Here is a 26659-nt window from a genome sequence, read left to right as displayed (position 1 = left end):
ACTGCCGACAAACTGGCCCTCAGCTTGGCAGAATTTATATGTTATTCTTTTGTAAGTCTTCTTTATTGCATAAATGAAAAAAAGTTCTTTAGAACATGATCGCTTCCTATGTCTGACTGTAAAATACTTACAATGAAGTTAGGATAAAACTACTTCTTAACATTTTAAAACTGGTATAATTGATCGTTTCTCTAAACAAATTTGTATGTGACAAATAAGCGAGATAAATTTGATCGTTTACTGTTAACAGTCAGACAGATTAATGTTCTCCAGGCGCGCGGTAAACCATATGTCATACGAACCGACATTCGGTATCCCAGAGGAACATACCGCGACCTAAACGCTACAAATGTATAGATCGATATAAATGTACATGTATGTATACCACGAATGTATAGAAGCAAATGTATAATAGATGTTTATTTGCCACATCCGAAGCACCGTCCGCCGAGACCGATGTCGCTCCGCATAATTTGACATGAACGCCAACTTGCTAATGTGATTCCTCGGAGTGCTAATCAATGTATGAACAACTTTTGGGAATGTTGTCAAAGCTGGAACTCTTCCTTATCTGTACAATCCGATCATTCTTATTGAATTCGGTATCAAAGCTTAGGAGAGGTAAGCATTTCACGTATCTAGTTGTAAAGCAATTATCCTTACTTCCTTACTAATATTATAAATCCGAAAGTAACTCTGCCAGTCTGTCTGTCTATCGGTTGTCTGTTCTTCACGCCTAAACCACTGAACCGATTTTAATAAAATTTTGACAAAGATAGTCTGAGACCCGAGAAAGGACATAGAATAGTTTTTATCCTGGAAATCCCACGGGAACTTGGGATGGCGATCTAAGACCGATTAATCGGAGAATCGATCTTTTGGACCAAAAAAATCGATTATTTTAATCGATATTAGTAAGGATTGAATCCTAAACTTTGCTCCATTTTGGACTATTTTTGCCGTAGATCCAGATATCACTTAGCTATGCATCAATCTAATAATTTGAGTCTCCTCTCAAAGTAAGGATTAATTTCAAAGCTTACCACGGACTGCACCTAAATAATCAAAATGTTTCGAAAACAAGCAACTGAGCCATAACACCACGATTACCAAACCGCAAAGTAGAATGGTATTCGAAAGGTTATAAATGTAATTTAAATACTTATCTTTAATACTCTTGATGTGTAACTTAAGGATGTGGTATTTCTCTGCAACTATGATGTAAGATCCTTTTCTCTTTACTATCCAATTGAATTAACAAAACGATGATCAAGATGAAGTTACAATGAGGAAAATAAAACAACGAAGAAAAAATCCATATTACTTAAGTATTTGCAAAATATATTTGTTTAACTAGAAGTCTTTTATTAAATATCAAATAAAATTAAAGTTGTTGATGATTACAATACCTGCAGTCGAACACACCTTTTCTACTTTAACTTTAACCTTTAGTGCATTTTTTTATCCAAAATATGGTGGTAAAAGTCTTCTTAGATTAGACTCTCGATTTCCACCTTATGATATCAGTTCAAAACCCTGTGTTTTGCACCAATAACAGACATTTATAAAAGACGTTATAACTTAGATATTTCGGTGTTATCTTGATACAACTCAGTATCTTACATATAAAAATCTCGTGTCAAAATATTAGTTACAGTACTCCTCCGAAACGGTTTTACCGATTTTCACCAAATTTTATATGCATATTCAGTAGATCTGAGAATCGGCTACTATCTTTTTTTCGTACCCCTAAGTGATAAGGGTTGTTCATCGTTACCATTTTTTTACTTATATGGTAACACAACTAGTCAGCTAGTAATATATATATTTTTTCAATCACACAGATGTTACGCAATACACACCTTCAACAATTAGATAATTATTATAACAGAAAACTCGACTGAGACGTACACACATAGTACATACATAATTATATATGTATGCCCGAAAACATAATCCTTCTCAATTGGGTACATATTTATAAGCATCTATCGGATATTTATCACAAAAACTAAGAAATATTACCTAAAACACCGCATTACTTGTTCGGTACGTTGATAGCATTTTTATTAAACGGAACACACATGCCGAAACTTTATAAACTTATTGGAATATTCCGGAAAGTAAGTACGGTTCCACTCTAAATGGTACCACATAACTTCATTATGCTTACTTATTGCTGTACGAACTTAAGGTACAGTCAGCTTCATTAGTAAATGAGCCGATCAATGTTCCAAAAATATCTATACACCTAAACGTTCATAAGTTTTTTTTGTTTACGAGGGGGAAACCTTCAAAAGGTACCTGGTGCCGTGTGTGCGACGCAGGGTTATGTGGGATTCTTACCGCGCTAAAACCCCCTCGGTGGCCATCCTCGGCGCTGCGTAGAGGGCTCCGGGATCTCCAAAGGAACGCAACCGGAGTCCTCTTAGCGCGTTGCCCCGTCGGCCTCCGCCCAGGTGAATTTGACGCTCGCCACACCATCTGGTGTGTACGACGGTATGCGACCACACATACCGTCATCCTTCCCGGGGTCGCTAGCCGGGCGGTTCGAGCTCCCACTCTTGCCGCCCGCAACCCCGGAAGCCCACTTTTAGTCGCCTCTTACGACAAGCAGGGGATACCGTAGCCCTTTTCTGGTCCCGGAACTACAGGGACAAGCTAAACACCCCTAGCATCATTATTAGGTGAACATCTTGAAGCGTCAAAATTAGATGAACACTAGTGCGTAAGAGTAGCTGAACACCGTATGTGCAAAACGGCTACCGTCACTAATATGATATTTCACTGTTCAGCTACTTTTGACTGTGTAGTTTTCACCTACTTTTGAAACTCTACGACATTCATCTAATTATGGTGTTAGTTGTGTTTAGCTACTTATGAACGCTTATATACGGATGTATAAGTATTATAGGGGTGTAGGATGGGTGTATACTTGGAAAGGCATTTTAGGTGTATAGGTTTGAAACCTTAATCTGTTCATCTACTTTTGGAGCTGACTGTACCACATAAAGGCACTATTTATTTCGGGACCATGTTACTTTATCTCAGATTTCGTAACTGTTTTTCATGACCCCAAATGGGAACAAATATAGTTGGAATGAAGGTTATTTTTTCGGTCCCAATATCGATGTACTATTTAGGTCAATCTAAAGTGCTTGAGGCAACTTGTTTTTCTTTTGGAAATTTTATTATGAATGATTACGAATTTTACCCTATATTATTCACCCGATATTATTCACCTAGGCTTTTAAATACTTAATGGTCTAATTCAAATTGAAGTCAAATAAAACAATATTATTATTGTGCACTAGTGGTAGTCTTTGCCGCCCATAGACATATACAGAATCCAAATCCAAATTCACACAGAATAGATTGAAACAGGGATCCTTGATCACAATTGCATGGCCATTCCTGAGGACTAACATGGTCCGTCCATACGAAAACAATAATACTTATTAAAAACATACGGAATTTTGAAGGAGGTAAAACCCTTTGTGGTTCGACTCCGACGGCACCACCGCCACACCTATTTCTACCTAATAACAGCAATGTTAGGCGCTGCTGTGTTCCGTTTTGAAGGCTGTGTTAAGGGAGACATACTTTTCCCAGGCGTTCTAGCTTAGTCCTCAGGGATAGCGGCGCATCTGTAGCCGACCTCAGGTAGGAATATCTAATCCTATCTGGGGTTGATTACAGATGTCCATCAGGTGGTGCATGCTCGTATGCTACTCCTATATTATAAAAAATAAAATAAAACGCAAATAAGAACGTCAACAAATAAAATGCGTTTTCTACAAGACTACCATAAAATTTAAGAAATCAAAATAATATTCCGAAATTCATCCATAAAGCAGTTTTTACACCCACTGAGGCGAAAAGGCGATTGGATTCGTGTATGGAATGATTATCCAGTCCTTTAGAACCTTGTTAACGACCGCAAGCGGAAATGCAAAAGTGAATAAAGTTTTTATTTCAGCTATTACTTAGTCACGCAAGGAGGACTTTGTAGGTATGTCTAAGATGAAATTTAGGACAATGTAAGGGACTTTAAAGTGAAGTAGAAGAAAGAAAGCTTCATTAGCAGCAACTTAATAAATTTCCTAAGGGATATACAAACACATGAACTATTTGTAATAAAAAAAAGGTAACAAATCACTATAATTAGAACTATAATTATAATTAAGTACACTATGATTAAATAACACCAAGTATAAGTACATGTACGAGTCTCGCACTCGAAGGGTTCCAAACGACCAACTTTCCCTTTATTTTTAGTATTTGTCATATCATTGATAAAGGAACCCTAAAGAGGAAGCGAACTTTCATATCCTAATACCTACTAAGTTATGCTAACGATTCTAGACTTACTAAAATAAAAAAAAATAAAGAACAAAAAACGCACACTCACGCAGCAACAAAAAACGCACACATGCATAAATATCTCATCCATATCACACAAGCACAACAAAAAAACGCATGCACACGCAGCAACAAAAAACGCACACATGCATAAAAATTTATTATATTAACTAATTTGAATTTTGTATGTCATTTTAATTTATTAACAATGAATATTTAATTTAATTATCAATATTTTAATTAATTTGTTTTCACTATACTAACGCATTAGATTAACCTGTGATAGATGTAAGTGTTGAGTAAATAAATAAATTTAATGTATATCATTGTAGTTGTGAACCTCCAAGCTGACAAGAGTATCCTTTCCAGCTGCGAAGATGGTGGAGGCGGCGCGGCGACAGGCACGGGCGGGCGGGCGGCGTCGCTGCGACTCGCGAACGGGCGGGTCGCGGCGCAGTCGGCGGAGCAGCTGCCGCACTCGCCGGCGGACTGCGCCTCGGTGCGCATCTCCATCGACAACACGAACACGTGTTGCACCGACTCGCTCGTCACCGCGCTCGATGACGAAACCCTTCTCCTTGGTAAGTGGTAAAGATGTGGATGAAAACGATGCAGTTGTAACATAAGACACGGCTAATAGAAAGTAGGAACATAATATATTCGGCAAAAAAATATACAATAAGCACAAATAGAAAATTGCATACACAAAAATATTATACATTTTTTCTATCCGAAAAGGTCTCCACTCAGCTTTAATGTTTCAGGTAAGCTTACTCACCTGAAACGCTGGTATTCTGTGGAGCCTGTAAATAAAGGACTTGAAGGACTTGTTTTACAAAGGCAGAATTTGGATTTTAAATAAGATAGAAGTAACGCAAGATCCCACTAATAAGCTAAGTGGACGGTTAGTTGCCCCTATGAAATAAATCGAATATTTAGCGAAATAGAGTGTCGTTATTGCTGTGCAAAACAAGCAGCAGTATATAGCAGTAGTATATAGCAGTATACGGATTATAAATAACAAAGTATTAACGACAGACACTTGCCAAATGGATTGGAGTGTCGTTAGTTGCTCTTAAGAAATAAAGCGGCTACCTAATGAGTTATAGTGTTGTTGTTGCTCTACAAAACAATGGCTCTATTCGGATTTCAAATAAAGCAGTAGTTAGGCTAAACACTGCTGACGAACGAATAAGAGTGTCGTAAGTTGCCCTTATGACATAAAACTGCTAACAAACGTGTTACAATGTTGTTGTTGTCGTCCAAAAGAACAATATTCGCATTAAAAATAAGACACTAGTAACGTCAGATGCTTCTGACAGCAAGTTGGATTGTCGTTAGTTGCTCTTATAAAATAAAGATAAAATTCGTATTTTAAATAAAGTGGTACTATTTCTAACGATTTTCGCGGCTATCAATAAGTTAAACTGTCGTTACTTGCCCTCAAATATAATAAAAAAGATGTTCGAATACTAAAAATTGTTAATGCCAGATGCGGGTAACAACAGTTGTTACTCGCTCTTTCGGAACTTTTTGTGTTCGATCAATATTCACACGATTTGCTCGTAAATCCGCCCTGTACTTTTAAAGGCACCAAATAACTCAAATCGAAATATAACTTCGACTTAATTTCATGTTAGATGACGTGTTGGATGAAAGAGATTAAATACATTAAACAACTTAAAAGAATTGTGACAAAGATAATTTCATACTTCGTCAAAAGAACAACAAAAACATTGTCTACTAACAACGCAGCGCAGTTACACGTGATGCTGCAAGTCATCGACACCGCTTTTGACAATTGGCTTGTTTATGAACTTCAATTGTATATTAAAGTGCCATTAGAATACTAGTACATGTAATGCTTTAAATCTTGTGCTTAACCCATCAATTGACTTAAGTTTCTTTCGCCGCGGAATCGCTCGGGTTTTACCGCAGTGGGTAAAGCCGTTATTGGACTGTTAGTAGACTATGCCTCCCAGATATCCTACAAGTAAATCGTGCAACACAGAATCGCTTGTTACAGCACTCGACGAAGCAAGCCATCTTCTCGGTAAGTTAGCTTAAGAAGCTTATAATCTATACTAATATTGGTACTGGATGATGACCTACTAACAAGCAAGGTGCTATTGCCCACTGTTATAATTTACATGCCTTCGTGGTAACTCACGAAGAATTGTATGATAATGAAATTAGGGTATTAGGATAATTTCCCACCAGACATATAAGCTATGGATGTTAAATCCACCAATAGGATTATTAAATTTTAATTGAACGAATTTCATATAACTGAATTCACACGCACCTATAATTTAGTTTCTTCACAAATCTCTGGTAGGAAGGTACTCGGCTCGTTCCTATTTCTACTTAAAACAGCAGTTTTATAAAGGTCAGAATGCTCTTAAAAAAAGAGCATTTTATAAAAATAAATTAGCCTACAGACCTGACACTCGATATTTTCCTGACTTCAAGTCTTCCATCCTATTTGTAATTTGGTTTCTTATAAATATGAATGTCCACTTATCAGGTGCGTTGAGGACGCGTCGTTTCATTCGCAGCCAAGTAGGCTACAAAAATAATATACAAAGACTAAATACTCACAGCAAAAGTCCTAGAAGCTACATACGATACCATTTATTTATTACTTTCCACTTCGTGTCAAGGTCGTGAGGTCACCGTGTCAAACTCGATTTAATAGGTTACAGGAATCAGGGTAGTAGGATACGAGCCACTTCTCACCCTTGCCAAGAATTTGTGCAACGAGAGGGAAGTGCTAAACTTTTATTCTCTATATGACGTTGAACGTTATTCTATTTGGGGCGCGTTGCATCACATTGGGCCATGTGTTTCACTGCTACGTCATTAGTGTTAAGCGAGCGTTATTTGGATCATTTTTTTTTAATTAAAAAATATTTATTTATTTCGACAGGTTTTAAACCTTAAGCTATTGGAAGACTAACGCTATAGTAACAACCCATTTCGTGACCCTATGCCTGGCACTAATTAGACAAAGATCTCGTTTAATAACTGGGGAACGCCTGGGCCATATTCTACTACATTGCTCCAATGCGATTGATAGAGAAAAATGTTAATTATTTCTTTCTGTTATTTGAAAAGTATTAAGTAAGTTAAAACTAAGAACGTAGTGTACGTTACAATCAAAATATGTAAGAAAATATAAATAAAAGAAAAAGGATTAATGATTATAATTACACAATCTATATGTAAATGCATGCTAGCATACTAATTCATATACAACTACAATATACAAGCGCAACGCATATATGGATTTAAAATGTACTCGCATTTTGTTGATTTTTTTTATTTTTTCTCCTTTAGTAAAATCTCTCTTCTATCGTACATTGTAGAACAAGTACCTAAAAGTACTTCACCGTACAAAGATAATGTACTTTTTCCTGTAACAATGAGTCAAGCAGGTAAACGACTCGGGTATTTCTTTAATCAAATGTGTGATTCCCGTATCTTTTCATTTCTTATTTTATTTGCTCTGTGAATTACGTGCTCAACAATTTACTGCTCTCATCTGTAATGCAAGACATATTTTGTGTTACAAAGAGAACCTTTAGTCATATTTTCGTATGTTTTTAATTTTTGTTTACAATTATTTAGACTAATTATTTAAGAATCAATGCTCATTTTTATATAAGATTGGTTTAATATTATCTATATAGAAATAATTAATTTTTTAAAAATATTGATACCTTTATGCATAATTTGCTCAAGATTGAACATAAGAATTAGGTTTGAGTTTTAACCTATCTTCCCTTAATAAATTATCTCTATTATCTATCTATTTGTTATCTCTATTATCTCTATATCTATATTATCTATCTACATCTTAGTAAAAGCTAATCCGATTTTAACCGAGCTCACTCAAAACTTTTTTTACACGAAAATCTTTTTACGTAAAAATTGAAAAACCGTGTAGAGATATGTGGACGATTTGACGAACAGTTTCGCACAATAGCGATTAAATTGCGGTTCAAATTAGGAAATTACATAGGATATAAAAAATGTAAAAAAATTAAACATTAACACATTATTATTTATTGACAAATTCTTGATTGAACAATTCCTATTATTACTACTCGTACACGCGCAGAAAGATTATACTGAACATCTTTAAAATACTTATTTGTTAATTTACCATAATTAATTGCGGTAAAATAAGTCACAGATAATCAATTTCACAGAAATAAATCTACAATTTAATTTAACTTTGTTTAAAAAACAAAAGACAATAACTAATGACAATTTTCGATTGTCCTTTCATCTATATTTATGTACTTAATTACTTATATTTATTGCCTCGTGTGTAATAAATTCTAGTCATAAGTTACATATAATACTTGTATAATTAACTTCAAAGATTAATTACTGTTCTGTCTTCTGTAAGTATGTCAGGAAAACATCAAATACACGAATGTGTAGGTAAATTAGTTTAAAGGATAATTTATTTATAGGAAATAATGTAAATATGATATTGGATCACATACAATTTGTGTGGATGTTAACCGCAATATTACCCAACAACAAATGGTTATATCAACTGTTTATTAATTATTGAAAAAATGAAAGTCCCTTTAGATATATGAAACCAAACTCCTAAAAAATATAATATCTTATATATAAAATTCTCATGTCACAATGTTAGTTACCGTACTCCTCCGAAACAGCTTTACCGACTTTCACCAAATTTTATATGCATATTCAGCAGGTCTGAGAAACGGTTACTATCTATTTTTCATACCCCTAAGTGATAGGGGTTGTTCACCCTTAACATTTTTTTTATTTATATGGCAACACAACGTTTGCCTGGTCAGCTCTGTATATGTATGTAATGTATATTCTTCTAGAATTGCTAAAACCAATAATAGCATATAGTAAAAATAAATAACAATTCAATACAATATAAAGCCTTATATATACAAAATACGATTTATTTCATTCAAATTATTTTTTTTATTCAAAATAGTTTCTTTACATTGCAGTTTTTGAATGTCAATACAACTACCACCAATTCACAAGGTGTTTCGTTATGGAGAAGAAGCGGCGAAAGAAACTCCATAACACACATTTAAAAAAAATGTTTTTCACAATATCAAACTTAACCTAATGGTACTTGTGTACCTGGAGCTACTACCACACCATTTAACATTTAACATTTTGTTGGATAAAATGAATGTCATAAAGTTAAAATGGAAATATCTAAAATAAAAGAGACGGGAAATATGAAAAAAAAACGTTTTCTAAGTAACATATAGTTTCAATGTGAATAAGTTTTACGTACAACTTTTATTACGGACGACAACGGCCTAAGAATTTAAATGTAAATGTTGATTAATGTAACTTGTGTATGTAATTAAGACTATGTAAATAAGACATTTTATTGCAATAGATATAAGTCCTACGTAATAAGAATAGATATGTAAGAGTAGGATAGCAATAGAGTGTAAGCATAGAATTGTAAGAGTAAGACAGGCTATGTTAGAAAGGGACGGCAATAGGACGCGGTTGCTGACTGAGCCTGCGCCTGTTGCGGTACCCAAAATAAGTACTTAAGCTCGCCTTTTTGTATGGAAAAGTCACTCTGCGTTTGAACGCCAGACCGAGCAGCCCCGCCTGCTCGCGCTCTAGTGTTTCCTAACCCAGAATTTTCTCTGGCCTTTCGGCCGGTTCTCGCCTACTCGATATTATCGATAGCGGTCCGTGCTTTGTTTATTGCCAATTTATTGGGAATAAACAAAACCCACGTCCCGACGCGTTTGAGTTGGTGGATACCTAACGGTGCCAACGAAACCAGCTAGCGTTGACCCGGTGCGCTTCTCAGACCTCTCGGCCTGAGAGAAACCGGCAGACCCGATCCCACTGCACTTGGGCTATCCCAAGGGTGACGGTAGCAGTTACTTTCCCTTAGGGGTAATTGCATTTCCCTCCCCCTCCCCGTTAGCTCCCTGCCTCGGCAGGGAGGCATCCCAGGTTACCATGGCCTACATGGTAACAGATAGGTTTTTCGAGGCTCTGTCCTCCCTCTTGAGCAAGGAGCTCAATCGCCCATTTGACTCAGTCAAACTCCGCTCCCTTTGCGAGCCCTTGAAATCCGTAACGGATCCCCTGTCCGTTACTGATTCACCCGCATCCCCTGATGCCACCCCGAGACACGAGATGGACTTCGATGCCATCTCGCTCAAACGCCCCGCCTCCTCCGACGAATCGTCGGAGCACACCCTCATCACCGCCCCCTCCTCCGACGACGACCAGGGTTTCACCCCTGTCAAGTCGAGGAAGACCAAGAAACGACCGGTGAAACGCGTCGCTAAGGCGACAAGTGAAACCTCTTCCGAGGCCTCTTTCGAAGCCACCCCAGCCCCAGCGGCCCCCGCTCTGGCCCCCGTGCCTAAAGCCTCCACTCTGGCCCCCGTGCCAAAAACCTCCACCGAGCCCCAGAGCTCAACCCCCGCGGCTAAGCCCGCCAAGCCAGCCACGCGCTGCGAACCGGCACTTGCCAAGTGCAAACCGCCCCCACACATTTTCTTCAGAGATAAGTCGAAATGGTCCGACTTCTCTAAAACCCTAGTGGAAAAACAGATCCACTACACCAAGGCACGTAACCTTCGCGACTCTATTCGCGTTTCATGCCCCACCACCGAGGACTTCAGGAGCCTCATTAGGCTCCTAACTCACCTTCAACTCCCGTACCACACGTACGCTTTAGAAGAGGACCGCAAAATCAAAGCGGTCCTTAGGGGTCTCCCCTACGAGCTTCCCACCGACGAAATCCAAACGGATCTAGTCAACCAAGGGTTCCCCGTGGAAGGTGTACACAAGTTGTACAACCGCAACGGGGTCAAATACCCTCTAGCCCTGGCCATTCTAGCCAAGACCCCGTCCTCCAAGGACATTTTCAAGGAGAAGGAGCTCACAATCTGTGGCCTTTCTGAGATCAAGGTGGAACCACCGAACAAGCGTGGCTACCCTGCCCAGTGCCACCGCTGCCAGCTTTACGGCCATGCAGCGGCGAACTGCACTGCCCCCCCAAGGTGCGTCAAGTGCCTAGAACCCCACGCCACACGTGAGTGCAAGAGAACTCGTGAAGACGAGTCCCCTCCTGCCTGCGTGCTATGCACCACTTCAGGGCACCCGGCTAACTACCGTGGCTGCCCTAAAGCCCCCCGTCCCGCTCAAAAAAAGGTTGTTAAAAAGCAGCCCTCGAAAGCAGGCCCACCTCCGGTCAATTCGACCAATTTCCCGCGGCTAGGGGCCTCCAAAACCCCAACCGCTCCCATGAGTTGGAGGAAAGTCGCACCCGCGACCGCCCCACCAACCCCGGCCCCTAAGGCCACTCCCACTCCCCGTCCCACCCAAGACGCATCGGTAAGGGAACATATCATGTTCCTTAAGGACTGCGTTAAGGGCGTGAACCTCGACGAGATCATACTCGTCTCGCAAAAGATGCGTAACGCCAGCCAGGCGGAGCGCATCGCAATCTACTCTGAACACTTAGCGTTGTTCAAGTCCATTCAATGAGTAACGTTCATACTCAACCCCTTCATCCCGGTCGTCAAAAACCTAAAGGCGTCTCGCTTATCTCCTTCAATGCACGAGGTCTTAAGCCTTGCATTCCCGAACTCAAAGAGTTCGTCCGCAACAGGGATATCGACCTGTTGCTTGTTCAGGAAACTTTCCTCAAGCCCTCCCTTAAAGGCGTAAGTCTCCCCTCTTACGCGCTTGTACGTAATGACAGAGCCGACGACCGTCGTGGCGGAGGCACTGCCATCTACTACAAGAGATCCTTCCATTGCACCCCTCTGGAAACACCCAAGCTCACCAATATGGAAGCCACCATATGCAAATTAGGCATGACAGGACACCCGTCCCTGATCATAGCCTCAATTTATCTCCCCGCCAATAAAGCCCCTCTCCAAAGCGACTTGGAGGCCCTCCTCTCGCTCGGAGACTCTGTCGTACTATTTGGAGATTTCAATTGCAAACATACCGTTTGGAACAGTCGTCTGACTAACACCAACGGTAAGAAACTCTTAACCATTTCCCGCGCACTGGACTTTGATATCTTCTCTCCAACAGCGCCAACCCACTACCCCGATCGGGAAGACCAAGAACCCGACGTGCTGGATTTCGCCCTCCTTAAAGGCGTCGCGCTCAATACAAGAGCGATCGAAACACTGGACGATCTGGGCTCAGACCATCGTCCAGTCTCTCTACAGTTAGGTCCCTATGATCCAACTCCCCATACCTCCTCGAAAACCTTCACTAATTGGGAAGGGTACGAGAAATCTCTCACCTCGGCCATAGAGGCCCCCGATTCACCGTATACTATTCCCCCAGACTACCTTGTTAGCTCGGAGAAAATAGACAGTACGGTGAACTCATTCACCCAGCTAGTTCAGACTTCGCTTCAGGACAACGCGAAGGTGGTAGAGGTCCCGAACCGCAAACTACCTCGCGAGGTCAGGAAGCTAATCCAAACTAAAAACGCAGCCCTCAGATGGGCCGCCAAGTATCCCACCCCTGTCCTTAGGAGGCGCGCTAACGCCCTCCAAAGGAAAGTCAGATCCCGGCTAGCCGAACTGAGGGACTCCAACTGGAACTCTCTCATGGAGGATATCCAACCTTCTCATAAGGCATTCTACAAAATCGCTAGACGATTTCGTACCGAAGCCTTCTCAAGCACTCCCCCTCTCACGCGTCCCGACGGCAGCATAGCCTTCGAAGACGCTGAAAAGGCCGAGTGCTTCGCAGATAGCATCGCTGCGCAGTGCTCCCCCAGCACTCAACCGTGCGACCCTATCCACATTCACAAGGTGGAGGAGGAGGTCCTTAAAAAGATCTCTCTCCCTGTCACCTCTGCTCCCATTAAAATCACTACAGACGAGGTCCGGACCGTCATCCGCGGTTTGAAACCTCGTAAAGCCCCAGGTCCGGATGGTATCTCCAACCTGGCGCTCAAACACTTCCCCGAGCAGGCACTGACCCTTCTGGTCATTATCTTCAATGCCTGCCTCGATCTCAGCTTCTTTCCAACAGCCTGGAAGACAGCAACAGTTATCGGTATTCCCAAGCCTGGGAAACCGAAACATATTCCCTCCAACCACCGCCCCATTAGCCTCCTCAATGCAATGGGCAAGGTTTTCGAACGGGTGATCCTCGTTCACATAAGAGGGCACCTCTTCCCAATAGATGCTCCCCCACTCATCATTCCTCACCAATTTGGCTTTCGCCTCCAGCACTCGTGCCCCCAACAAGTCCACCGCATTGTCGAGTACATCACAAGCGGGTTTTATCCAAGACGTAACAAGACACTAGCAGTCTTCTTCGACGTCGCCAAGGCTTTTGACAAAGTCTGGCATGGAGGACTGGTATACAAGCTATACCATTCTGGTCTCCCTGATCGCCTAGTCCGCATCGTGGCTTCCTACCTTCAGGACAGAACCTTCCGCTACAGGCACGAAGGTATCCTCTCTCCCCCACGCCCCGTAACAGCCGGAGTCCCTCAAGGCTCAGTGCTCGCTCCTACATTATTCATATCGTACTCCAACGATATTCCTATCCCCAAAAATGGGGTGCAGCTCTCACTCTTCGCCGATGACACCGCCCTTTACATCCAAGGGCAAAAGGAGTCATCTGTCCTCGCCAAACTCCAACGCTCGGTCAACGAGTTAGGAGATTGGTTTAGGAAATGGCGCATCGAAGTCAATGCGGAGAAAAGCTCCGCAATGCGCTTCGACCACAAACGCAGGCGCTTAAACAACCTGCCCTCCGTCAAATTACTTGGGGCCCCCATTCCATGGAGGCCCACAGTAAAATACCTAGGAGTTACCCTTGACCCGGGCCTCACCTTTAGACCCCACGTCTCTAAGGTCACCCATACCGCCCGCTCTTACATGAGCCGCCTCAACGCCATGATTGGCAGACACAGCAAGTTGTCAGCCAGGAATAAGCGAACGCTGTATAAGGTTTGCATTCGACCGGTGTTAACATACGCCTCCCCAGTCTTCGCTCACGCGAATCCCACCATCCTAGACAAACTCCAGGTCATACAAAATCTCTTTTGTCGTCGGGCACTTAATGCCCCCTGGTATGTCAGAAACGCTGACCTCCACCGTGACCTGGAGCTCGCTCCAATACAACAAGTCCTCAGACAATTCTCTGAAGCGTTCTTCGACCGCTCAGAAAACCATTCCAACCCCTTAATCAAGGGTGCAGCGGACTATACTGCCCCTCTTCCTACCCGTTACAATTGCCGTCGGCCAAGAAATATCTTGACCGACGCTCCTAACAAACTCTCCACCGATGTGGAGAATCTTCTGGCCGCCCACAGGGGCGTACAACTCTCCATAGAGAATCGTCTTCCCGACGATTCTAATCTTATTCATGATATGTTGACACCTTCAGTGTCATCTATCCAGCGGTAGCTCTCTAGGGAGCGCCGCTAGCGCCTCTCGCTCCGCAAACGAGAGGTCGCTATCCGATGTCGGCTGTACGGTCCCCTTGGACGAATGCCTTAAAGGAGTTTTTAGTGGGATGGTCCTCCCTTCAGGAGGACCTTTCAGTCAGCCCCACACGACGCAGGCACCGGCCGTCGCGGCCTGTAAGTGCTTGGACGCATTTTTTGCTCCTCCCTCTCCGTAGAGGGTCAGCCCTTTTTCCACCTACTATCCGGGCGCCAAAAAAAAAAAAAAAAAAAAAAAAAAAAAATATGGAAAAGTGTGTACGCCTCGGAATAAAAACAAGAAGAAAAGAACTGAAGATTCAAGTTGGAGTTTTATTTGAAAACCCATAATCTACATTGGTCCTTCGAGAAGCCGGATTTAAAGAAGACTCAAGATGAATACGCCGATCGCAATGAACACAAGGGGTCGTGTTCGCTCCGAATCGGGGTACAGCGAGTCAGAAGCAGCCCCGGGCGCTAAGGGTGCGCCAGGGCCATCGCTACACCGAATTTATGAAGATTCTCCGCAGTCGCCGTCGACGGTCGCAGGAAATTCCCAAGAAAAAAGGATGGAGCACTCTCCGCCAGAAGGGGCGAGAGAGACAGCACCAGCGACGTCAACGCGGACGTCCGTCATGGGGCCACCTGCACGACCAGCTAGCACGCCACCAAGGCGTGAAACTTCATCGCCGGTGCGGAGACCTACATCGCCGGTGCGGAGACCTACGTCGCCGGCACACACCGCTCGCAGTAACACTTCAAAGCGAAGCATCGACGCACGTATGAAGATGGCACAATACGAAGCGGAGAAAGAACTCGCGGCTATAGAAGAGAAGCGGCTACTTATGAAAGAAAAGCTAATCAAATCGAGATTAGCCGCCGAAATGACTGCAATCGAAGCCGAATCTGAATATGCGGCGAGCTCATGCAACGAAAGGGTACAAGACTGGGTGGATAGAAGCATGGAACAACCAACGGCGACGAAATACAGGGAAGAACCGGAAGAGGTTCGCCCTCCCGTTAGTAAGCAACGGGGGGAGAACGCGAAATTCCAAGGCATTCAACGGCTAGCCGACACCTTAGAAAAACTAGTCGCCTCAAGACCGTTGCCTCGCCAAACAGCGGAACTACCTATATTCACGGGAGCCGTCGCCGAGTGGCTACCGTATAAGGCCGCCATGGAAGATTCTACAAGACTCTTTAAGTTCTCTCCAACGGAAAATCTCCTTCGACTGCGAAACAGCCTGCGAGGGGAAGCGAGAGAAACCGTGCTGTCACAGCTATTCACCGCATCTAACCCAGATATCATCATGCGCACATTAGAGATGAAATATGGAAGACCGGAATTCATAATAGATCGGGCCATGGAAGAGCTCAAAAAGATCCCGAAATTAGGGAGCGCGAGCACCGATCTGTATGAGTTCGCGGTGAAGATTCAAAATATTGTCTATACGATAAAAAGTATAGATAGAAGAGGCTACCTACGAAACCCGCTACTCGTTCGAGACGTAATGGACAAACTGAGTCCTCATCTCATAAGCAAATGGGCGGAGTACGCAGCCAATAACGAAGCACGCATCATGGAAGACAATGAAATGATAGTACTCTCCGAGTTTTTAATGGCCGAAGCGGACCTTATGATAAGGTACACCCACACAACGAAGCGAAGCGTTCCGGTACCCGTCAGAAGAGAAGTAGCACCAAAGCGGGTTGCTACCAAGGGCGGGGGAAAGTCAACCGGAAGAAAGAAAATGCTTCATGTGTCCAACTGGGGGACACTACACTACTGAGTGCGATAAACTCAAAGCACTCGACGTCAACGAGCGATGGAAGTGGGCAAAGGACAACAAGATGTGCTTCAAATGCATGAAAAGGAAGCACAGCAGGTTCACATGCAAAGCCAAGGCCTGCGGAGTCCACGGATGTACCTACCAACATCACGCGCTACTACATAAAGAAAAAGTAACGGAGTCTACGACTACAGTGAGCACTCCGGACGACGGCAGGGAAGACGAAGCAGCCGCGCTAGTAATGAGCGTCACGACAAGGAGGTCGCCTATTACATCAGTACTGCTCAAAACCTGCGAGGTGAAACTCAGCGGTCCACGGGGGGAGGTAAATACGTACGCCCTCCTAGACGAAGGGTCTACTGTGACGCTAATAGACGAAGAATTAGCGAAGCAACTCACTAACGGCGGACCGAATCGACCTCTGAACATAAGGGGTATTAACGATCAGAGAAGGATCGACAGCGAAGCGGTCAAGGTTCGTGTCAAAGGGGTACACGAACAAGAAGCCTACTTAGTGACAGCCCGCACAGTAAAAGGACTACAGCTACATCACCAACGCGTACCGCACAACTTAGAACGGTACAAGCACCTGCGAGTTGTACAAGATAGCATCAGTAAGGGAGAAGCTCGACCTCGCATATTGATAGGTGCCGACAACTGGCATCTAATAATATCGCGACAGCTGCGCGCCGGCAAGAGAAATGAACCCGCCGCGTCGAGAACGAAGTTGGGATGGGTACTGCACGGGTCGGTACCCAGGAAATCGATTTATCAAGACCAGGCGGCCGTACTTCACATCTGCGCGAGCGACGTCCAACTACAGAAGCTCGTCGAGTCACATTTCGACGTGGACTCGCTTGGCGTATCGACTAAAGAAAAAATTAATAAGCATGAGAAGAGAGCCAACGACATTTTCGAAGCGACCGCCACAAGAAAGGACGGCCACTTCGAAGTGGGTCTGCCCTGGAAGATAGATAACCCCACGTTCCCAGATAGCTACGAGTCTGCCCTTAAGAGACTACACACGCTCGAGAAGAGGATGACTAAGGAGCCGGCGTTTAAAAAGGAATACGCGGCTCAGATCGCTAACCTTATACAAAAGGGTTACGCGGTGCAATGCGACGGCAGCGAAAGGGATAGCAACGTAAAATGGTTCCTGCCGCACTTCGCCGTCACCAATCACAACAAGCCGGGAAAAGTTAGAATGGTCTTCGACGCGGCGGCTAAGGTGAAGGGAGTCTGTCTCAATGACTTCCTACTAGAAGGACCCGACCTACTAGCTTCACTCACAAGAATATTGTTCGGGTTCAGAGAAAAGAGAATCGCCGTCACAGCGGACATCGAAGAAATGTTCCTTAGGGTTAAAATCAGACCCGAGGACCAACCGGCACAGATGTTTTTATGGAGGGACAAGCCTACGGACCCTCCGAGAAGATTTAAAATGGTCTCCATGATATTCGGAGCCAGCAGTTCGCCATACCTCGCTCACAGCGTAAGAAACCGCAACGCCGTCGACTATGAAAGTAAATACCCAGAGGCGGCCACGGCGGTCAAGGAGCGACACTACATGGACGATTACCTAGACAGTTTCCCATCTGAAGAGGAGGCTATTAAAATGGTGAACGAAGTTACCTACATCCATCAACAAGCGGACTTCAACTTAAGAAGATGGAACTCAAATAGCAAGAGAGTTTTAGCTAGCATACCCGAAGATAAGAAGTCTGAAAGCGCGAATGTAAAGTTAGCAGCACACCAGAAGGAAAAGACATTGGGGCTGCGCTGGGACCCGAGCTCCGACACCCTCACCTTCAACACTGACATCAAGAGGGTTCCCGATGAGGTCAGACTGCGGTTGAGAGCACCGACTAAACGCGAAACCCTAAGCGCGGTTATGTCGGTGTACGACCCACTGGGGCTTATCAGTCAATATACGATCGTCGGCAAGATGATATTACAACGCTTGTGGCTCAAGAAGGTTGATTGGGACCAGGAATTGCCATCTGAAGACGCTAACCTATTCGACGAGTGGATAAGGCGACTCCCAGATGTCTCAGCACTAGCAATACCGCGGTGCTATAGCTACAACGTAACGCCGGAAACTCACATCGAGTTACACGTGTTTGTCGACGCAAGCGAGCAAGCCTACGCTACGGTGGCCTACTGGAGGATCGCACACGGCGATCACATAGAAACAATACAAGTAATGGCCAAGGCGAAGGTGGCTCCACTGAAGTTACTAACCATTCCGAGACTGGAGCTCCAAGCTGCGTTAATCGGGGCACGAATGGCTAACACTATAGTCAGGGAGCACAGCTGTTGGAAACCCAAACGAGTCATATACTGGAGTGACTCCCGCACCGTCCTTCAGTGGATAAGAAACGAGACGAAAAAATACACGCCGTTCGTCTCACATCGCCTAGCTGAGATCGCCGAGCTCACACATACAGAGGATTGGCGATGGGTGCCTACAACACTCAACGTAGCCGACGATGCGACCAGGTTTCAAACCGACGGGATCGACAGCCGGGACCGGTGGTTCACGGGACCGCAATTCCTACGAGCCACAGAAGAGCACTGGCCTACGGAGAACGGGGAAGGTGAAGAGACCGGGGAGACGTGTTACACCGTCTCAGAAGAGGACTCGGACCGCAACGACTCATTACCCGACATTAGAAGGTTCTCCAGTTACCTGAAGCTTATAAGGGCGACGGCACTTACTCAGCTATTCGTCGAGAAGCTTCGATCTAGAGACAAGACTCTACACTTAGAAGTGTCACACTTAGAAGCGGCCGAACGACGGTGGTTTCAACGCGCGCAGCGGGACTCCTTCAGCGAAGACTTAGCGCGGTTAAGTCACAACCAGCCGCTACAACGACACAGCAAATTTAAAAGGCTCGACGCAGTATTGAACGACGGGCTAATAACCGCAAGAGGCCGTATAGGTGCGCTCTATTCTACAACGCACTCTAATGAGCCGGTAATACTCGACGGGCAGCATCCCTTTACTCACCTGCTTGTCGAGCATTATCATCGCCGGGCGGGACACGCGAATAACGAACAAGTCGTCAACGAGCTCCGTCAACGATTCATCATACTGCGCTTGAGGCCTACAGTCAAGAAAGTAGCACGAGCGTGTCAATACTGTCGCGTGTACAAGGCGACTCCGACGACACCACCGAAAGGAGACCTACCTAAAGTGAGGTTGGACTCGGGGCACCGCGCCTTCACCTATTGTGGCGTGGACTATTTCGGGCCCCTAACGGTGACTATCGGACGAAGACACGAAAAGAGGTGGTGTGCACTATTTACCTGTCTCACCACAAGGGCCATTCATTTAGAGATCGTCCAGTCGCTCTCTACGGACTCAGCTGTTATGGCGCTGCGAAGGATGGCCGCCAGAAGGGGTTGGCCGCGCGTCATATACTCCGACAACGCCACTAACTTTAGAGGGGCCGACGTCGAACTGAGAAATACATACGGAGCATGGATCGCAGCACTACGGGACTACGGTCTGCAGTACAACACCGACTGGCGTTTCATACCGCCGGGGGCGCCACACATGGGAGGAGCCTGGGAGCGCTTAGTGCGTTCAGTAAAAACCGCACTAAGCACCACGCTCAAAGAAAAGTCGCCAAAAGAAGAGGTACTGCAGACGTTAATCACCGAGGCCGAGTACAGCGTGAACGCGCGACCGCTCACGCACGTCTCCGTGGACCCCGAGGACGAGGAAGCACTAACGCCGAATCACTTCCTCATCGGCTCATCGACGGGGCTACCGCGGACGGGGCCATGCACCGAGGCGGACCGCAGCACGTGGAGAAGGGCGCAGGCACTGGCGGACCAGTTCTGGCAGCGATGGCTGCGAGAGTACCTGCCTACGCTCATTCCGCGGGGGCCGTCCAACGCACAGGCGTCACAACTGCGGGAAGGCGATCTCGTAATTGTGGTCGACTACGCCTTACCCCGCAATACCTGGCCGAGAGGAGTCGTCGAGCGAGTTCACCCGGGACCTGATGGCATCGTCCGGTCTGCAGACGTCCGCACAAAGGGAGGTGTGTTCCAGAGGCCAGCGACGAAGCTTGCCGTCCTTCAGATGGAGGAGGCTTCGAAGAATCTACGCCGGGGGGAGAATATTACGGACGACAACGGCCTAAGAATTTAAATGTAAATGTTGATTAATGTAACTTGTGTATGTAATTAAGACTATGTAAATAAGACATTTTATTGCAATAGATATAAGTCCTACGTAATAAGAATAGATATGTAAGAGTAGGATAGCAATAGAGTGTAAGCATAGAATTGTAAGAGTAAGACAGGCTATGTTAGAAAGGGACGGCAATAGGACGCGGTTGCTGACTGAGCCTGCGCCTGTTGCGGTACCCAAAATAAGTACTTAAGCTCGCCTTTTTGTATGGAAAAGTGTGTACGCCTCGGAATAAAAACAAGAAGAAAAGAACTGAAGATTCAAGTTGGAGTTTTATTTGAAAACCCATAATCTACAACTTTACTAACACGAGAACAATGGTATGGAACTGAGAACAATAGTGCTAGAAAGTTGAGATTATTTCTGCATACTTGTAAAGTTACACTTGAATCTTTTAAGCAGATCTTCGAAAGAAAGAAAAACACAAATGAGTACAAAATTTAAATGAAGATTGAGTCGGTTAATATTGTTTTCGTGTAGTGGAAAAATATTCAAACAAGGCAGAAATCTAAATTCATAATTTCGTTATTTGTCTAACCGGGGATCCAAACGGGGCCCAATGCATATCAGACCGTTAAGCAACACGTGTTATAGAAGGTTGATGGTAGAATTTGAAGACCATTGAAAACACATCTTCTTTTCTCTGTCTTATTAATTTGACGCTAAATTATTTGAAAGAGACTCATTTTTTTTTATTATATAGGAGAAGCAGACGATCATGCAGTCCACCTGATGTTATGTGGCTACTGTCCATGAACATCTGTAATCATCCCCACATAGAATTAGATATTCCTACTTATGGTCGGCCACCCCCGCCGCTTCCCCTGAGTACTAAGCTGTAACGCCTCGGAAAAGTACCTACGTATGTCTTCGTTACTACACCGCTCAAACCAGAACACAGCATCGTTTAACACTGCTGTTATGAGGCAGAAATACGAGTAGGTGTGCTGCCACCGGTGTCGAACCACAAAGAGTTCTACCTTCAAATATTAAATATGTGGAGGTACAATAAGCAACTCAATAAAGACCTCAGGAGTAACAACGGATTTGGAGACAGCAAGTCATAAGCTGCATAAAAAAACAAAAACGAAACTTTTTCGCCTAAAAGTCTGGCACGTATCACGATGACGTGTCACGTTCGTTTTTATACGCAATTCGAGCAAAAACTGTCTGCTGTGAACAACATGAACCGTTTCTTATATAAACCAAAAAACGAAGACTAGATTCCAATGGATTATAAAGCTGTTGTATTTAGACGTTGCTTGCAAAAAGTATTTAAAAAAAAAAGTACTATACAATGAAGGAATCATTGTATAGTTTTATTTTTAACAACTTTTTTCTTTGTAAGTTAAGAATAATTAAAATTTGACCTAGGGTTGTAATTTGGGAAATTGACTAAAATGTATCAGATTTCTAAAGTAAAACTTTACCTTAAAATGGTACTTAACAAATTATGGAAAATTAAAATATTTTACAATATGCCTGACACTTCCATAGTAAAGCATATAGAGGAAGGAAAAGTTGCATGGATGGTCCATAATACTTTTTGCTTAAGTTACGTTATATTCGTTATTGTAATAACTAGTACCCATCTCCATTCGAAACTTCTTCGCAATATAATATTTATACATAAGAAATCCTATCTAATATTAGTATTTTGGAGTCTTATATATTATTATTATTATTATGGTCCTATGGGCGTCATCTAAATAATCGACGCCAAACATTTTGCTGAGTCAGCTCGGAAGTAACGAATCCTTCAATATACATGAATCACTGGATCGTATTGCGACATTTTCTAGGACAAGACAATACTTTAGTTTCATTAGACGTTTCATTAGTCAAAATCAATACTAAGCTCGAGCAAAACTAATGACAAAAACGATTTGTGCTCGCAAGTGCGTGATTTCTAGGTCGATGCTTATTAAATACAATGTAATAAAATATGACATTTGTTTTAAAGTAACATTTTAATTTATTAATCAAAAATTAATTTATTTATCTTCAATATTAAAAGTTTAAATATTGTCAATCTTTGACATCCTTTCATTAGTCAAAGTCAATACTAAGCTTGAGCAGAATTAATGATCATGACTAGATACAAGTACTCAAAACATGATTCGTGATGAAAAAGTAGCTTAGCCGACAAAGATATTATCGTGCATATGTATTCATCGTGCTGCATATGTAAACTTTTACACCGAGTCATTAGTCCAACTTAATACTAAGCTCAAGCGGGACTAATGATCATGTCATGATACATGCGCAAAAACATGACTCGTGATGAAAAAGTAGCCTTCTAGTGAAAAATATGCCATATGATATGACATTTTACCGTATCGTTGGGAATTTGTCAACTTTTACACCGACTCATTAGTTAGATCATAATCAATATTAAACTATAGCGGAACTAATGATCATGACATTCGTGAATATAAATACATGCGCACAAACATGAGTCGTGATGAAAAAGTAGCTTTCCAGTTGAAGGAATGCACTTTCTGGCTCTTATCAAAGGTATGTAATATGACCTTATCGTTGACCATGTGTCAAATTTTACACCGACTCATTAGTCATTACTCAAAGTCAATACTAAGATCGAGCGGAACTAATGAGCATGACTAAAAGTACGCAAAAACATGAGTCGTGATGAAAAAGTAGCCTCCTAGTCAAAAATATGCCATATGACATTTTACCGCATCGTTGGGAATTTGTCAAATTTTACACCGACTCATTAGTCATAATCAATACTAAGCTGGAGCGGAACTAATGGTCATGACTATGTAGGATAGATACAAGCGCAAAAACATGAGTCGTGATGAAAAAGTAGCCTTCCGGTCTAAGGAATGCGCCTTCTGGCGTTTTACGAGTTATCGGTGAGTAAACGATATACTTGTGAGTATCTAGAGTAATGATGCATAAGTTTTTTATACGCGTACTTAAATTGAAGGTCGTCGATCTTAATCATCTGGATAGTATTTATTGTATATCTAGAGATATTGCGTAACGGTGAGGAAATTTACTGGTAAAGTTTTCTGTGGTTTTATACGTTAGTTTAATACGCATTTAAATGTAGACACGAGTCCAGTCTCTCTGGATATATAAGTCGAGAATAATACTCTCGTTTATGCAATGATGATTAGAAATCCTAGGTAACAACTAGCCGTTCAAATGCAAAACATTTAGTCGAAATAAAATCAGACGCCTGATGATATATAGTAAATAATTATTAATTCATCAAATAGTTCTCTAAAGTCAACTACAGAACATAGGTATCAACACCAGAAAAAAGTTCTTATAAGAATATAATAAAATGATAGCCTCTTGATTCATTAGTTTCGACATCTGCGAGAATGAACAGAATAAAAAGAAATGCCATATTCGCTATCAATCGCTGTTCAAGGTCTTCATTAAAGTCTTGTACAATACGCCAAAACCACATAAGATTTCCAAATTAAAAAAAAAACATACATACTTAAATCATCTGCCGACAATCATAGTTAAACCCCCAAATTAATCAATGTATTGACCATAAAAAACCAACTGCCGTGCATGTACGGATAATCTGCTCCGATTAAGTAGCTCCCTCGCTTCCGCATAATCGTAAATTTACTATATGGTATTTTATTATTTACGATTAGTTCCGAGCCCGCAGGCTGTAATGAACTGCGCTACTTTATGCTAAAAGCTCTACATTATATATTGAGGGCTATTTGTTGTAGGAAATGTTAGCTTAAATTATTATGATTAACTTATTATTTTAGATGTAATAATAGTAATGCCCTTATAGTTTTTTGTACATTTTATGTTGTTGTTTTACCAGCAATAATGGTTTAGACAAGCAATAAGGTCTACCTTTTGGTAACTGCCACTCATAAACGTCTATAATTAACTCAGCATAGGATTAAAATACTACATGCGTTCGGCCACAGGTGCTTTACTTACCCCAGACTAGACTAAACTAAGTTGGAACACCACGTTTAATTGTACCCTTACCTCTTCAAGTAATAACACTATAACGCTAAACGCTATTTAATGTATGGTACTAGTTCCACCGGAGTCAAACCACAATGGTCCTACCACCTTAAAATTACCTTTATTAAGTAACTTATTTATCCTATAAAATGAAATTTTATTAATTAAAAACAGTCATATATATTTATTAAAAACAGTCAACCAATAGTATAAACCTATATTACCTATACGTATTATTTTATGTTTAGACACTTGTATCCTATTCATGCAATAAAATGTCGAAAGAAATAGTAGAAATATGGATACATAGACAAGCAATAAGGTCTACAAATAACTAAAAGATCAAGGTTTGCTTAAACAACAATTTAGAGGGTATAGCACAGTGCACTAATATATGAATAGTATGCTAATTTGTTAGCAAAAAAGCTCAACAAAACAAAGCTCCTCGCGGTATCTTAGCAGGGACTTATTGCGAAATCGAGTAACTTATTGTAACCATTAATTGATACTGATACGTATATCATTATATGATACGAGCTTTTGCCCGCGGCTTCGCTCGTGTTACGAAGTAATATTTTCATGCCCTATTTTATCCCGTTGGGGGTAGAATTGATCTAAATCCTTTCATAACGGATGCCTACGTCATAACATCTACCTGCATGCCAAATTTCAGCCGGATCCGTCCAGTGGTTTGGGCTGTGCGCTGATAGATCACTATGTCAGTCAGTCATCTTAGAGTTATATATATTTAGATTACAAAAGTTGATAAAACCAGAATTAGAAGTAACCTTCATCCATCCTTTGAATGGATGGAAAAGTATTTAATTCAGGGTTCTAGTATGTGTTTTTTTTATTCTGCATTTTATTATTTTCCTCCTAGTTGCTTAAATTATGAAACTTAAATATATCCCAAAATAAGACTAAAACAATCATTATTTTAATGAACGAAAACGTATTTAATCCAGAATTCTAATTGTAGAGTTTTAGGTCGCTGGTGATCCGAAATATAATTTGGAATCCTTGTGCGCTAGTGACGATAGTGTAGGTGAATAAATGTATAAATACCGTAGAGTGGTGCGGTGCTCCCTTCGGCGACCGGTCGCCGTGATGCACACATACTCGCGACTCCCAAATAGGTCCCCAGGACCCCCGTAATATACTATATATAATTATATACGTCCCGTGACGAAATCCGAATACCGACTGTCCGTACAATGTGTGTTATGACAGAAACGTCAACCTTTTAAATTTTGAATTTACTCCTTTTATTTATAATCAGTATTTCGACCAGTTCTAAATACTGAACACTAATATTTGATTTTTTCATATTCTGCATTTCATTATCTTCCTCCTAGATGTTAAAGGATGAAAAACTTAAATATACCTCAAAAATAAGACTAAACGTACTTATAATAAACCTAGAAATCTTGAAAAACATAAATTTAATATGCGGATATGATAGCCATTTCCTACGCCGATAACGCCTTAACGAGATTTTTCTACCAAATGATGTCTAAGTATTTTCTTGTAGACAAAGTTTTATGAAGCTCATTTAGAATTCAGGGTGACGGACGGGCCACCTGATGTAATCATCGTCGTTGATGGAAATTTCGTATCTTTAGAAATGATACAAATAAATTTGTAAAATAAGATTTATTATGTAAAACTTCGTGATTGATCGTGTTCAATATGCAAATTAAAAAAAATAGATACTTAAATAAATATAAGAGACCCGCGTGGCGGAGCGGTTACCATACCGGTCTGACGCGCAGAGGGTCCCGGGTTCGATCCCCGGCCAGACAAAAATCTAAATGATGAATTTTGGTTTCTGTTTCTGGGTCTGGGTGTTGTGTATTT

At 42.2% G+C, this 26659-nt stretch overlaps 1 protein-coding gene across 4 annotated transcripts in view; it reads left to right on the top strand.

Annotated features, from left to right (window-relative positions):
* Positions 1-26659, top strand: part of Ih (hyperpolarization activated cyclic nucleotide gated potassium channel Ih) — a 383966-nt gene that overhangs the window by 217773 nt on the left and 139534 nt on the right. For all 4 annotated transcript variants that reach the window (XM_073086748.1, XM_073086746.1, XM_073086747.1 and 1 more), the window contains exon 3: positions 4732-4943. In XM_073086748.1, coding sequence (XP_072942849.1) covers positions 4732-4943 — 212 coding nt within the window. The remainder of the gene's footprint in view (positions 1-4731; positions 4944-26659) is intronic.

The sequence above is a fragment of the Epargyreus clarus genome, unplaced genomic scaffold (genome assembly GCF_041222505.1).
Source record: "Epargyreus clarus isolate Ecla_fem2 unplaced genomic scaffold, WU_Ecla_fem_2.2 ptg000024l, whole genome shotgun sequence".
NCBI lineage: Eukaryota > Metazoa > Arthropoda > Insecta > Lepidoptera > Hesperiidae > Epargyreus > Epargyreus clarus.
The sequence above is the reverse complement of the archived record's forward strand: the minus strand, read 5'-3'. Positions and strand labels throughout refer to the sequence as shown.